The 16,149-nt window shown below is 38.1% G+C and overlaps 2 protein-coding genes across 2 annotated transcripts; one reads left to right on the top strand and one right to left on the bottom strand.

Annotated features, from left to right (window-relative positions):
* Positions 1–9,834: 9,834 nt before the first annotated feature.
* Positions 9,835–11,190, bottom strand: LOC121427280. The gene has a single exon (XM_041623618.1). It carries the CDS (start codon positions 11,188–11,190, stop codon positions 9,835–9,837), a length of 1,356 nt encoding a protein of 451 aa, XP_041479552.1.
* Positions 11,191–11,316: 126 nt separating this feature from the next.
* On the top strand, positions 11,317–12,672 carry LOC121427279. The gene has a single exon (XM_041623617.1). The coding sequence runs from the start codon at positions 11,317–11,319 to the stop codon at positions 12,670–12,672; it is 1,356 nt and encodes a 451-aa protein (XP_041479551.1).
* The last annotated feature ends 3,477 nt before the right edge of the window (positions 12,673–16,149 follow it).

Raw genomic sequence — 16,149 nt, 5'->3', positions numbered from 1 at the left:
CAATATTACAATTGCCATGGCTATTTGCTTCTGCTTGACCTGTGCATATCATATGCCTATCCAAATATGGTCACTTCGAAAGGCAACGGCATACACATTTTTCTGAGCTATCTTTCCCTCATATTTGCAATATATCCTCTCTTTTTTTGTGCGGGTGTGTTCCTATTATCAGTAATCAACCTACATACAAGGTTACAAAAAAGTAACATATTACATGGTAAATGTGAAATGGAAATAACATGAAAATATGTTTTATTAGACAAATCCTGCAATGTTTACATCAAAATAAAACATCCCGATTTTTTTTTTTTTGGTGTCAAACTGCTTCTCAAGCATGGAATGGGTTGAAACCTGTGGGGGGGGGGGGAGTCAAATGTATTGCTGTACACATGTGTGACCAAATTATTTCCAAAAAAACCTAAACAAGTTTTTCTGTGTGTGCAAAATAACCCCCTAAACAAGTTTTTTGCTGGCTTCATTTACACATTTGGGGAAAAAACATACCCTAAAACATCTTTTGACTATTCTTGAAAAAAAAAACGGTAATACTTTTGACCCTGTGATTGACCATTGAGCAGTCTCTCAAAACCACTTTTTTGTTGAAAATCTGTGCTTTTGCTACCTTTAATGAGTGCACACACGGCCAGTGTCCAGAACTGAAAAAAAACCCATCCCTTCAAAACATGTTTTTTGGTCACGCATTTATGTTATATATTTGACTGCCCCCCCCCCCCCCCCCCCCCCCCTGGGTTGAAAATTGCAGGATATAATAACTGTACCTGTATTTGGCTATCTGAGTCACTAAATTTGGGAGATAACTATTCAGATGTTCTCTTTTTAAAGAAAAATAACAATATTACAGAATAAATGGATCAGATATTTAAAAATAATAAAATAAATCAAAATTCAAATTTTTTCCACAGAAGGAACTGATGAATGAGATTGAATGGCTACTGCACTTCAGAAATATTGGAATGTATTGGATACTAAGTATAATTCAAGTTATTGACCCTTTACTAAAGTTTTAATTTGATCAACTTTTTGAATACATACAAGTACAGCTTTATATACAAAGGGAGTATTGATTATTAAAGGAAAAAAATAGTCAAGTTCTATAAGACATCGACCAATCAACGAAGTATAAAATCCTGTCCACTTCCATGACAAGCAAACTCCTGCATCAACATCTCAGGTCCGCTCCAAAGATAAATGCCCATCCAAGCAAATTGTGAATTGTTAAAAGACAAATTGTTTATTGTCCATGGCCAACCCTACCAGAATCAGACAAATTCAATAAACTGGTCTCTTGATCAAAGGCATGACTGGCCACAGGCAGCAAGAAAACAAGAAGATTTATGTGATCTTGGAAAAAGAGCCAATCCAAAGTTCATGTGGCCAAGAATCGCCATTTTTCAATCGGAGACGGAGTAATTTGATATTTCATATATACGTCTGGAATAGCTTTGAAATACATATTGCGACTCCATTTATTGGCATGTTCAGGAGCTGCAGATTTGATACAATATTCCCCGATTACAATTGTTTTTACCAATCATGTGCATGTAACCAAACTTGTAGGCTAAATATGCAATAACAAATATTTCTTGTTTGGAAATTGAACTTTATTAGGCCTATACCAAATATATTTTAGAGATCATGTAATGGCTGAAAATGTGGCTTGTATTCTTTCTTTTTGAAGTGCAGGGATGTCTATTTAACATGAAGTCAGATAAAGTCAGAATATTTTGAGTTTTCTCAAACTTTCAAATGAAATCAACGAAACAACTACTTTGACTACAAACAGGTCTTGTTATGAAAATTACATTGGTGAGGCAATACCAATAAAACACATAATTAAAAAAAAAATTGTCCATTGGCTTTGTCTTTTCAATTACGATTTTTATTTCACAGGAAAATCTTCACTTGACAGTGTACTGGATTAATGGTTGACCATTCCATCTTTGGCCATTTTTCAAATAAATTACTTTTTAATACTAAATCTAATCAGTTTACAGTATATAAACATAAATCATTGAGCAATGTTGATAGACAAACTATCCAAGCTTAAATCAATGAAGACGTTTTTCTTTCCATTTTCCAAAGACATTCTCAAACAAACTACAACAAAATTGGATAGACTGGTCTAAAATACTTGAGTAAATATTTGTGAACAACCTTTCCTTCAACCATGTAAAGATTTGCTTTTCTTTACTTGTCAGTGATGAACGAACAACAAAAAAGGCCCTCAAATAAAGGCATGCCCTTATTTAGGTTTTACAACATCCTGAGTCACCCATTTAGCAAGCATGTCAAATGGGGATAAAGAAGAAAAATTTGATAATAATAAATTTTGCTGGTATATCTGCACTTTGCATGTTCTTTTTACAGATTCTGCTGGTCAGGGTAGATGATTTTTTTTTGAAGAAATATTATGAAAAAAAGACAGCACTTTTGGTGTCTAGCAACTACATGTACATGTACCCATTATAAAGGAATATCTTTTTAAAAAAATGATATACATGTATTACTTGCAAAAAACTGTTTACTTAAAAACTAATAAATTTCTCTACCTCATACAAAATACATTTCAAGAAATGTCTAATGCATTTTAATCTCATTTCAAAACAGGAAACAAAAATTTGGATGAATTCTATGCACATTCTAATAAATTCACCATTTGTGATTCTTCTTTAAGAACTATCCAAAGACGAAAATTGTAACCTAAATATGTTTGGAGGAAGCCATGATGATTGAAATGTATTAAACATTCAGCAAAATGTGTTTCCACAAATTTGTTGAACACGAGAAATGATAGTAATGCCAATATTCATTTTTCTTAAAGTAAACTAAATTGATACTGTACATATTGACATCACCAGTTTAGAAGAAATGGCAAGTTTCTGGCAGCAGAATTATAATATAGGCCCTACATGAAAATCTACATGTATAAAAACATTTTTCTTACTATGGAATCAGCAATACAAGCATTTTCAAAATCTAAAACCTTTTTTGGGGGTGGTATTTTCTCCCTTTTTTTTTGGGGGGGGAGGGTGTCATTATAGAAGTGAAAATTGAAAAACAATGAGTGATAGAACAACACCCAATTCGGTAACTGATTAAAAACTGCATTACAACACAAGGGATAAAGATCATAATTACCTTTTCCTTGATGCTATAAACCAAATGTGAAAAAGTCCAATCCAAACACTCACATATACAACGCAGTCCAAAATGTCCGAGGTCTGAACTTAGTCCATTCACCTACTTATCAATCGCCTGCGCACCCGCCGCCACCGATCTCTAACCCACGTTAAAATCAAGAGTTCACGAGTCAAATGTACACACGTGTGGCCAATCCAATACCAAAGTAGCTCTCTCTCTCTCCAAATTTTTTTCCCCTGCTGCACCGGTTAAAGAGTATGACTGGGTGCACTGTCAAGCGGGGGAACTCCAGTGTTTGATGGGAGAGCAGCCGGGCGAGGGGGGAGATCCTGGCGAGTCTCAGCTGTACTCACTCAAGTATGTCTCTGTTTTGAGGAGAGCGAGTCATTACCGGAGAGTGTGTAGGAATGGACCGACAACAAAAGCCGAACACCCTTGAATCAGCTGATGGGAGAAAGGGGGACTGATTCAACTACAAAATTAGAGAGGGGGTTAAGAAGGAAACCTCATTATCTGATCTTGAAAAAAAAAATATTGGTTTCAAACCAGTATATTCCATCATAAAAATTAGTGATGTATATGCAAATGAGGGGGGCTGAGCTTAGCTAATAGAGACTATATCTCTATATACACAACTTATCACTATACACAAATTGCACATGGCCAAGGAGACATAATAGACAGGAATTGAGTGTGTGTATAACATGTGTAACGTTAATGGCGTGTGTGAGAGTGTGTATCGGACACGGACAGAAAGGTATATAAGATGGTGTGTGGGACAATTTTTACTCCAGTCTAATTTGAATAATCAGATTATTTTTCATAGGGGTTGGCTAACAGCTGATTGGTGATAAGGGTGGTGGATTCCATAAATTAGTGACTTTTTTTTAACCGTCATCACTCCTGCTATCCGATGCCCTATTCGGAATGCTGGCTGTATTGGAATGCTTGGGTTGCCATAGAGAAATTAATGACTATTATGGGATAGCTATGGAATTCTATATACTCAGTGAATTGTGGAGGAGGGATGGGGCGGTAACTCTTCTTCATCTTTCTTTCAACAGAGTATAATGAAGACTTGCCAGTCAATTCAATTGAAATTCACTGACCAGAATATTGCATTACAATATTTCTTATCTGGACTAATAGTTGTTTTCTTATTTTCAAAAATTTATTTATGTAGGCCATATAAGTGCTCCCAAATCATTGAAATTTATTTTTCCTAATAATTTTTAATTAACAACTTAACATTTCATAAATATCCAATATATATGTATTTGTCTAAAATTGGTTTGCCAATAACCATCATCCACAACATTTATTTACATTTAATTATCAGCTATCTGTTGAGTATTGAAATTTTAAAAAATTGTTCTAAGATTCAACATTTACATGTTTTCTTTACATACATTTCAAATCACACTGATATTAATCTTCTAACATTCCCAAAAATTCCATTAAAACAAAGGTAAATCTGGCATGCTTTAGGCCTACATGTATATGTCTTTACTCATGAGAGCATACAAACATCCAAATTATTCTTTAAAAAAATAAAAGGGAAGTGACTCTGATCAGACTACTGTATCAAATGTGATCTCTAAAGAAGGAATCAATTAGAACTGTTATTTGATAGAAGAATACTTAACCTATACGATACACTGTAATCAAAATTTAATCATCAATGTGTAGTGGGTGACGGAGAGAGACAGGGGAAGGGGAGGAGGAAAAAGGAGGAGGAAGAAGGAGAAGGAGAAGGAAATGAAGGAGGAGTAGAGAAAGGAGAAAGAAGAAGAAGAAGAAGAAGAAGAGGAAGGAGGAGGAGGAGGAAGAAGAGAAGGAAATGAAGGAGGATAGAGAAGGAAGAAAGAAGAAGAAGAGGAAGGAGGAGGAAGAGAAGGAGAAGGAAATGAAGGAGTAGATAAAGGAGAAAGAAGAAGAAGAGGAAGGAGGAGGAGGAAGAGAAGGAGAAGGAAATGAAGGAGGATAGAGAAGGGAGAAAGCTGAAGAAGAAGAAGAGGAAGGAGGAGGAGGAAGAGAAGGAGAAGGAAATGAAGGAGGATAGAGAAGGGAGAAAGGAGAAGTTGAAGAAGAGGAATGAGGAGAATTAAAGGGAAAGGAGGAGGAGGAGGATAGAGGAGGAAGAAACATAAAAAGGAGTAGAAGATACTAATGAAGGAAAAAAAGAAGAAAGAAATAGAATAAAATAAATCATAGTAATGTGAGTAGGCCTAAACCATTATTTCTTCTTATAAAGATTGAAATAATCACTTAGTCAAAGTCAGTCTTTAGATACGCCCCGGTAAACCATCCATGGTTATATTTGTCTACTCCGTGACCCACAGAAGTGCATGAAACACCGACATACTCATGCAGAAAATGCACAAAATACAAATTCAAATCTAATAATCGGGAGATATCTAGCCCGTTAAGCCCGGAAAAAAGTCCATTTGTGGACTAGCAGGCGCATTTAATGAAATTTGCAACATCTTAAAGATTTCTGCGCTTGCATGTTTGTCACTGAGAAAAACAAGAGGACACGAGAGAGATGAAGAGAGAGAGAGAATGCGAAAAGGATAAAAAAAATTGTCGGCGGAATATCCTGGATGGTAATAATCGTCCTTACTTCCCCTCTTTATTTTCTGCAGGTCTGCTAAAAGCTGGTTTTTATTCCATTACAGACGGATGAAATAAAATAACAGATTTTACTTCTTCTACCTGATCGCGCCTGTGAAGGTTTTTGTTTCCTTTTTTTCACATTCATCCAGGCATCTTTTTTTTTCTTAACCTCTCTTTCTTTTCCCTGCTTCTTCCTGCGACCTTTGCAGGTATCAAATTTGTACATCAGGAAATTCAATTATTAAGGACATGGATCCAATCTCCTTTAACCTCCTTCATATATTTCTACAAGTTCTCCCTCACTGGAACGCTTTCACTCCGATTGTTTTTGTGTTTGAAAGAAAAAAAAAAGCACATGGCATAATTTTTTCTGGGACTTCACATTCTAATGATAATGGGAAAATTGCATTATAATGAAAGTTTAGTATTGAAGTTGTTCCCCTAATCAGGCATGCATTAGAGGCCGAGATCTAGTCTAGAGCGGGCAGATATTGAATTGATTCCATTACTTTTGTACAAATTGTCTTCGATTACCCGAATTAATGCTCAGCATGGCCTTGAAGGAACAATGTCAAATCACAAGAAAATCTTTGTTTTAATCAATCTACGTCATTCCACGGTAAAGAAGGTTGTTTAATTGAAAAACAGAACGAGGAGTGCAATTCCATCATTATACCCTATTTTTCGGCCTTAATTCGGTTTTGATTCCATTTGGAAAACGTTTTCTTTCTCCCTTGCTTTTCAGTCCAACATACAGGGAATTGTGTTAGTCGAAAATGGCTGTTTCATTAAATGCATGTCTTGGGTTTAATTACTTATAAACAAAGATTTATTCTCATCTAGCCAAAGGAAACTAATCAAGCTCTATGTTTGAAATAAACTGTAGCCCACTTTAGAGTCACCCTGGATGGGACAAATCATTAAAAAAGAACTTTTGGTTTCTGTCAAGCTGGGTTTTTTTTTCATAAAAAGATCATCAAAGCATAGTTTATTTTTTTGTTTATATTCCATAGAGAGATCCAAGAGGCTTGGATGTTAGAAAAATTGATGTTTCTTTGGACAGTCATAGACTTTACCTACAATTCATTCAAACAGAGAAGAGTGCATGTTTGATTTCTCAATTTCAATTATTCTTTTTCCATTTCAAGTGTTATTATTTTTTCTTGTTCCTGGCTAGTAGGAATACAAGAAAGATCAGACAGATGAATCATTTTCATCCGTTTCACATTTTCATCTGATAAATAATCTTAGAGGGGGAAAAATACATTGTAGAAAATCTTACCTTCTTAAGTTACAGGTTCATCTTGGGAGCAGACTTCAGTGATTGTGACTTCTCCTGTGGAAAAATCAAGAAATAAACCAATGACAATGACAGTAATTTACAACAATGCGCATTTAAAATAAAGGAATTAATAAAATATGATCAGAATTGCTCATAATACTCTGATACTATAACATTCAACATGAAGACAGCAGCTCACATACCACAAGTTTTCAGCTTAAAATGAAATGACGTCTTTCTGCCATGAAAATTATGTTATTTGCAAATATTTGAGCAAAGCCCAGGCAGCACAGGACTCACAGGCTACCATCCATACCTCCTTTCCTGCTTTCCACAAATTTGAAATTACCAAGGAAAAAAAAAGAATGAACAAACAGCAATTTTATACTCAAATTGTTAGGAAACCACTTAATATAGGTTGTAGAATTAAGTGAAACGTAATTCTAAATTTCTCGAAAAATGTTCAGATTCTCACCCCTGTTTGTCTTCATTACTTATTGTGCAAATTCAACAGTAACATGGGAAACCAGACACATTGTGAAATTGCAAATAATCCACCAAAAGCTGAGATAAGACAGAACTGATTGCATTAGAAATCACCATTTACCCCCACAGCTGATTGGGCCATTTTCTTGTCTTTTCGCACACAAGTTTTATTTCCTTAGACAAATACAACATGGGAGCAAAGTGCATTTACAATGTACTTGAACGAGACTGATAATGGTAATATTGATCAAAACTGCCCTATTCCACACTTAAATTGCCCAAAATATCTAGTTTATCATCATTATTGTTTGAGGTATAGCAACCTTTGCTACTCTCTATAAAACAATATCACATAGATAAATGGATTTTCAATGTCTGCAGAATTGTAATATTTTGGGTCTTTGAGCTTGACTTTGATGGTCGTGCCACTCTGTAAAGTCATTCAAGTATAAAGTTTGAATAATTCACAATCAACAATTCTATTGTTTCTATTTGTATGTATGAGTAAGAGTTATGCATGCAATTTCATTCACGAGTGCAGTAAAGTGCATTTTGTTTTGGGGAATATAAAAGGACACATTAACTCCCCTAAAAAAAATAAATAATAGAGTAATAATAAACAAATACAAAGATACAAACAATTTTGCTCCTGTTTTAAACACTAAAATGTGTTATTCTTTTAAAGGTCACATCCACCCCAGAAAAATGTTGATTTGAATAAAAAAAAAATCAAACTAACATAACGGTGAAAATTTCATCAAAATCGGATGTCAAATAAGAAAGTTGACATTTTAAAATTTCGCATATTTTTCAAAAAACAGTGATATGCACAACTGAGTGACACACAAATGAGGCAGTCGATGATGTCCCTCACTCACTATTTTGTTTTTTATTGTTTAAATTATAAAACATTTCATTTTTTTTTACAGATTTGACAATAAGGACCAACTTTACTGAACCATGTAGTATTAAACAACGCTAATTCTACATGTTCAGGGAATTGTTTTTTCGATTGACAATATGAAGAGAAAATAAGAATATTTCATATTTTCATACAATAAAATACAAAAAGAAATAGTGAGTGGATGATTTCATCAGTTTCCTCATTTGCATACCGACCAGGATGTGCATATAACTGTATTTGTGAAATTAAGCGAAACTTGTAACGTCATAACTTTCTTATTTTACATCTCATTTTGATGAAATTTTCAGTTTTATGCTTGTTGGATTTTTCTCTTTTTATTCAAATCAACTTTTTTTTGTCCTTTAAATCTATTTTCATATGTTTTAAAAATATTTTGATAAACGTAATGATCTCTGCATTGCAATTTTAAGTTCAAATGCTAAACTTTGCTTGAAAAGGGGTGAAGAGAGCTTGCAGGAAGACTAAAGGTGGTTTCAGACCGCCTCGAAGTCCGCCAGTTCCAGGTATTCTCTGATCGGGAAATTTACCCCGATCAGAAAATACCAGGTATTTTGGTAATGTGAAAGCAAACTACGCGTAATTTCCCCGAAAGAAAATACCCGCTAAATAGTAGGTACTTGGCGAAATTACGAGAACTTTCATGGGGATTTTTCCAAGGTCGCAGGTATTTTGGCGATGTGAAAGCAAATTACGGGAACTTTTAGCCCAGCGTGTCGTTGGGCGCGGCGGCGTGGGTGGCTGTTGGGCTAGTGATTTTGAATCTCGCGCCTTGCCTGCTTATCAGACCACATTGCGCATGCTCGTAACTTCGGGAACTTATCCCGAAGGATGTGTTTCGGGGCGGTGTGAATGCAGGAATAATTAACGGGTATTTTTTAGCCTTACAAAGTTCTCGTAATTTAACGGGGATTCTTGTGATCGAGGCGGTTTGAAACCGCCTTAAGACATTTTCTCTCAGACTCACAATCTTATGATTAATTACTTTGAACAAAAGACAGATCCACCCAAAAATATAGATTTTTGGTCAAGTTTCCCCAAGAAACAAGGAAATTGGCAATTAAGGGGATCTGTTGTGTCTCTGAAACTGTAAACACACCATTTACACAGTGCCATTATGGCCGTACCCCTAAAATCAGAATAGAAGCAAAATAAGCCAAATACATGATTTACAGAATTGTTTTCTTTATATATACATGTACTTGCCTATACATGTAGGCCTACTGTAACAAGAGATATCTACGTGTGCATGTAGCTCCCTAACATTTTATTGAATTAGTGAAGAGAACTTTTTTGAGTAAAGAAATAAATAATCTGTTGTCTCACGATGCGGCAAACTGAAATTGCGACGTTTCGACTGCTCCTGCTAGTCTTCGTCAGGCAATGAGGTGGACACTCGCTGCGCGCGCCTTTTATACCGTAGGCTACGGGCCGTCGGTGCCGGAACCGCCGTGGTGTGATTGGTCGGCGCAACCGACCAATCAGAAGCCGCGGACGGTGCGATCGCCGTGGGGCTTGCGGACGTCGGGGAAAACCCGTCGGCTGCAGTCGGCGTAGAAAGCGGGCAATTTGCGGACGTCGAGGAGTGAACCGCGGTAGCTGTGCAAAAACTAATGGGGTTGGATGCGGACGTCGGAGGGCGGTCAACCGGTGAACTACGGGCGGTCGTAGGGGGCGCATGTCGGCGAATGGTCGGAAGCCATTCTTCAGGGATGTCAATGCCGTTATCCCTGTTCACATTATTGGGATGAAGACGAATTTGGATAGCCTCTTTAACACGCCGTGTGTACCAGTGCTTATCCCGCGCTATACAGCTTACCTCGTCCCAATTGGGAGGGTGATCTGCATTCCAAGCATGCTCTGCAACTGCCGAACTATCTATGCGTCGGTGCTTAACATCTCTGCGATGTTCTAGCATTCGCTCGTTAACGGGTCTGCCCGTTTCCCCGATGTAAACCTTGTCACAAGCCCCACATGGTATCTTGTAAACAACGCCATCGAGTCTGCCGGGCAGCGCGGGGTCTTTGGGGCGCACTAACTGTTTACGGATAGTAGTGTCGGACTTGAAAACCGCGCGTATGCTGTACTTCTCTAAGTGCCGGCGTAGTTGGCGGGAAATAGAATCGACAAACGGAAGTACGACGGTAGACTTGCAGCGCACAATGTCTTCTTCAGCGACGTTCTTTCTCTTAGTTACACGGTTGAGAAAGGAGCGCGGGTAACCATTGGAAACGAGTGCAGAAGCAATGCGTTGCTTCTCAGCGGCGGTGCATTGTGGTTTTGATACAATGCGTGATGCTCGGTCATAAAGGCATTTGACTACCCCGCGTTTGACGGACTGGGGGTGATGCGAATCGTACGCTAAATATTGATCTGTGTGCGTAGGCTTTCTGTACACTGTAGTGGTGAGGCGGCCCTCATCATCCCGGTGTACAAGAGTGTCAAGGAAGGCAATGCGGTTATTGTCTTCTCTCTCCATAGTGAAACGGATAGACGGTTGCTGCGCGTTCACGTAATTCAATAGGCAATCGGTTGTAGACCTGTCGGTAACAATGAAAGTATCATCAACATAGCGCTTCCAAATTCTCGGACTGAATTCGGGTGGGCAAGCGTGAAGCGCATCCTCCTCAAAGGATTCCATGTAAAGGTTAGCAATAACAGCAGAAACAGGGCTACCCATGGCCGCGCCTTCTTGCTGTTCATAGAAGCGTCCATCGTACATGAAATACGTGGACTTCAACACGAAACGAAGAAGTTCAGTGACCTGGGTAGGAGAAAGATCGGTACGGTCGGGTAAGCTACCCAGGTCACTGAACTTCTTCGTTTCGTGTTGAAGTCCACGTATTTCATGTACGATGGACGCTTCTATGAACAGCAAGAAGGCGCGGCCATGGGTAGCCCTGTTTCTGCTGTTATTGCTAACCTTTACATGGAATCCTTTGAGGAGGATGCGCTTCACGCTTGCCCACCCGAATTCAGTCCGAGAATTTGGAAGCGCTATGTTGATGATACTTTCATTGTTACCGACAGGTCTACAACCGATTGCCTATTGAATTACGTGAACGCGCAGCAACCGTCTATCCGTTTCACTATGGAGAGAGAAGACAATAACCGCATTGCCTTCCTTGACACTCTTGTACACCGGGATGATGAGGGCCGCCTCACCACTACAGTGTACAGAAAGCCTACGCACACAGATCAATATTTAGCGTACGATTCGCATCACCCCCAGTCCGTCAAACGCGGGGTAGTCAAATGCCTTTATGACCGAGCATCACGCATTGTATCAAAACCACAATGCACCGCCGCTGAGAAGCAACGCATTGCTTCTGCACTCGTTTCCAATGGTTACCCGCGCTCCTTTCTCAACCGTGTAACTAAGAGAAAGAACGTCGCTGAAGAAGACATTGTGCGCTGCAAGTCTACCGTCGTACTTCCGTTTGTCGATTCTATTTCCCGCCAACTACGCCGGCACTTAGAGAAGTACAGCATACGTGCGGTTTTCAAGTCCGACACTACTATCCGTAAACAGTTAGTGCGCCCCAAAGACCCCGCGCTGCCCGGCAGACTCGATGGCGTTGTTTACAAGATACCATGTGGGGCTTGTGACAAGGTTTACATCGGGGAAACGGGCAGACCCGTTAACGAGCGAATGCTAGAACATCGCAGAGATGTTAAGCACCGACGCATAGATAGTTCGGCAGTTGCAGAGCATGCTTGGAATGCAGATCACCCTCCCAATTGGGACGAGGTAAGCTGTATAGCGCGGGATAAGCACTGGTACACACGGCGTGTTAAAGAGGCTATCCAAATTCGTCTTCATCCCAATAATGTGAACAGGGATAACGGCATTGACATCCCTGAAGAATGGCTTCCGACCATTCGCCGACATGCGCCCCCTACGACCGCCCGTAGTTCACCGGTTGACCGCCCTCCGACGTCCGCATCCAACCCCATTAGTTTTTGCACAGCTACCGCGGTTCACTCCTCGACGTCCGCAAATTGCCCGCTTTCTACGCCGACTGCAGCCGACGGGTTTTCCCCGACGTCCGCAAGCCCCACGGCGATCGCACCGTCCGCGGCTTCTGATTGGTCGGTTGCGCCGACCAATCACACCACGGCGGTTCCGGCACCGACGGCCCGTAGCCTACGGTATAAAAGGCGCGCGCAGCGAGTGTCCACCTCATTGCCTGACGAAGACTAGCAGGAGCAGTCGAAACGTCGCAATTTCAGTTTGCCGCATCGTGAGACAACAGATTATTTATTTCTTTACTCAGATTCAGCTACCACGATGATCAACATCTTCCGTACTAACTTTTTTCTTATTCCCCCCCTTCAAACACCAAGAAATAAGATTTAAATCTGCAAATTATACATACAACAACAAAAATCTACAATAATCCCTATCCTCAAAATATTTCTTTAAATTACATACAGGTACTGAAGGATGAACAACTCTAGGTCACTTTACATGTGTCTCCCTATGTCTGTCTGTCTGTTTGTCTATCTCTCTCTCTCTCTCTCTGTCTCGCTTTCATGCCATATTTGGTATGGCTCTTTCTTCTACACATACTCCAATTTACCCATCCCCCTAATTATCTGTATCTTCCCATATTTTCCAATCACTCTCTTTCCCTCACTCACTTAGTCACTAAAAGGAAGTAATTGATTACGAAGAGTTCCGTGAATTGGGGTCTATCTGCTAGCTGACATGTCCCTCTTCAAGTACTACAACGTTGTCCTGTCGTGACCTAAACTTGAGATTCTCATCGAATAAATAGCAATTTCAGAGAAAATTCAAGAATAACTAGCAAAATGAAGAGGTAATTAGAGAACAAGCCAAAACTGGTGACTTATTAGTGCGTTAATCATAAGAATTCTACAATAATTTTGTAGAATCGTGTCAAAAGACATGAAAAGTTGAAATCCCATTCAAATCAAATTTATCACTCATGCACAAATACTTTAGATTATCTGACAATTAATTCAACTTTAGAAACCAAATTATTGTTAAATTTACTTTTAATACAGAGGCTTAGTTGTGATCTATTCATTGAAACACAAGAGGGGTACTTCTGAATGTTTCAAATAATCAGGCCTATATTTTTTAGAAGTTTAGTAAATGTACGAAATTGAGGTTTACACTCTGATAAACGGAAAATGGGTAATATCCAGAACCAATCATTATGACTTTCCTGCATGTGTAGTAAGAATGAATTTTCCTATGACACCCATCCATTTTGCAGATAGACCACATACTCACATTCTAATACTATAATCATTGTGAACAATAATACAAGGTTTATCAGGTTAAGCTACATTTTTTCTGGGCTATGTAGGCTATCTTTGTCTCAAATCTTATCAGATAAAAAATATTGACAAGCGAAAAGAAGCATTTAAACAAGAGACTATAAAGCTGGGACCATTTTCTTAATACTATTACTGAACTCGCGAAGAGAAAGACTGCCCGATATCTCAAAAATGTGTAACTTGATCCGTGAATCTTGATCGGATATGCGAGGTAATATTTCAAATTGATTTCCTTGCCGAAATGACCTGAAATCATATATGGCAATCTGAGGGGTTTCTCAGTGATATTCTTCAAATTCTTTACAAAAAACTGGTTTCTTTCCTCTGTTGTCAAGTTACTGGAGATAAAAGTTAAAAAGCAAAATCTACAGAGATAGTTAATCTGATAGAAAAGATCGGTTTCTAACAAAGGATGGATGTATTATGATGAAAGGAAATTTTAAAAGGTTAAAGGAATGGTGAAAATGACAAGGGAATGATGAAGAATGACAAGACAGAATACTGATTTAGATCAAGTATTGAAATGAAGTAGAAAAAAAGAATATAATTTTTCTTCTGAACGTATGTACATGTAGATATTTATAGACAATACATGTCTTTTGTTACTCAATCTGTAAAATGAATTTTCGACAACATTAGATTTACAATGTATTTTTACATCGTACTACCAGAGCCGGTGAATATGTTACTTCTCCTCCTCCTTCTCCCGCATTATCGCAACTACTTTTAATCAGTAATGGATCATAGAGAGAGAGAGGGGGGGGGGGGGCATTCGGTTACCACCCTTCCCCTCCCTTTAACTTTGACCCCCCCCCCTAGAAAATTTATTGATTGATACAACCACGAGTACTGCTTTGACATTTCTTTGCTGTGTTTCTATTACAAAGCACTGCACAAAATCACATTCAGACAAGAACCCACCACTACATGAACTTTTCTCAAGCCCACTTACTACTTCTACTACTACACCATATTTCTAAATTAGGGCAATTAGTAATATGCCAACTTTTACTCGTTAGCTGAATTGAATTACATCAGTCAGGAAAAACAAGGTGATACATCTCTGATTGTAAAAAACATCAATCACACTTGGATGAGTAAGAGAAAAGGGCGTCCTTCTTTTTGCAAAATGGATGATTCCTAAGAGTTATGTAACATGGTAATCCCTTTATACACATATTCCTGCCTCTAAATTTTGCATGACTTTTCAGCAATACTCAAAGTGTTCAGCCCACGAGACAAAGGAAATGCGTCATTACATCAATTAATAGGTCTAGATTAATCACAATTATTTTCTTGGATTGGCCTAAAATCTGGACTGTTTTGGCTAGAGAGCATTGACCCTTTGGTTTAGTCTTGAAAATCAAACCCTTTTTTAATCATAAATATCTCTAATATATGTTGGTAAGGTTTATTTACTAAGTTTTCATGTAAAAAGGTGTACTGGACAAGTAAAGTTAGTTTATTGGGTGAAAATGCATGATGCTTTTATCAATGTCTCTGGCGATTCCATAATTCAATAAAAACAAGGAAAAACAAACAGATATTTTCCCAAAAGTATCAATGACAGACATGCATCTTTATTTCTCAAATAAATCTTAATTTCTTCCTCTCAACCCCCTTTTCAGCTCTATTTTTTAACTTGTAGAGCATATTTTAGGAATATGGGCTTAATATATGGTATTCACTCTGGTTTACTATATGGCCCAAAAGAAATGTTGTGTATTTTTACATAGCAGTAAAGTATCTTGAATCTTGATAGAAACAAGTTCATGAACAAGTACATATTTCATATCAGACATACCCAACATATAACTGGGTGCTAAAAAGACATTACATGCACTAACGTCATGGATCTTCTAAAGTTGTGTATGAACTTCAAAGTATTTATCGACCTTTTTGCTCTTTTTGCTAGTTTTAGTAACGATATAAAAATGAGTTCCTACAGAATCCAATGAAATGACCACCTAAGTGTCTGTTTGTATAAAAAAAAATATGTGCCAAAGGATTCTGGAAGAAATTGTGTAATTGCTGAAAAATCAGCAAATAAGCACAGGATTCGGGTAGAGCGTCGGGCCCGACATTCGAAGCAATAATTATACACTGTCCCACGTGCGCTTATCTGTGTTGGGGATCTGTCGTCTGAACATTTTTCAGCGTAGATTTCAAGATTTCACAAAGTTCAGTTTATGTAACGGTACCAGATCTAGATCCTCGATGATATACTGACAATTAAGCCTTGTTTTACAGACTTTCTCATGAAATCAGTGTTTACTGCAACTACTGGAATTTCTCTCTAACAGGCAAGATCTGCTTTTACAAACTGCTTATTGAAAAGGACCATACTTTCACCACTAAAGGGCAAACAGTC

This window comes from Lytechinus variegatus, chromosome 14 (assembly GCF_018143015.1).
Source record: "Lytechinus variegatus isolate NC3 chromosome 14, Lvar_3.0, whole genome shotgun sequence".
Taxonomy (NCBI): domain Eukaryota; kingdom Metazoa; phylum Echinodermata; class Echinoidea; order Temnopleuroida; family Toxopneustidae; genus Lytechinus; species Lytechinus variegatus.
This window is presented reverse-complemented; position numbering and strand designations above follow the sequence as displayed.

Bases quoted from the DNA above. Each gene is read 5' to 3' on its own strand.
- LOC121427280 (XM_041623618.1), bottom strand. From the start codon at position 11,190: ATGTACGATGGACGCTTCTATGAACAGCAAGAAGGCGCGGCCATGGGT.
- LOC121427279 (XM_041623617.1), top strand. From the start codon at position 11,317: ATGTACGATGGACGCTTCTATGAACAGCAAGAAGGCGCGGCCATGGGT.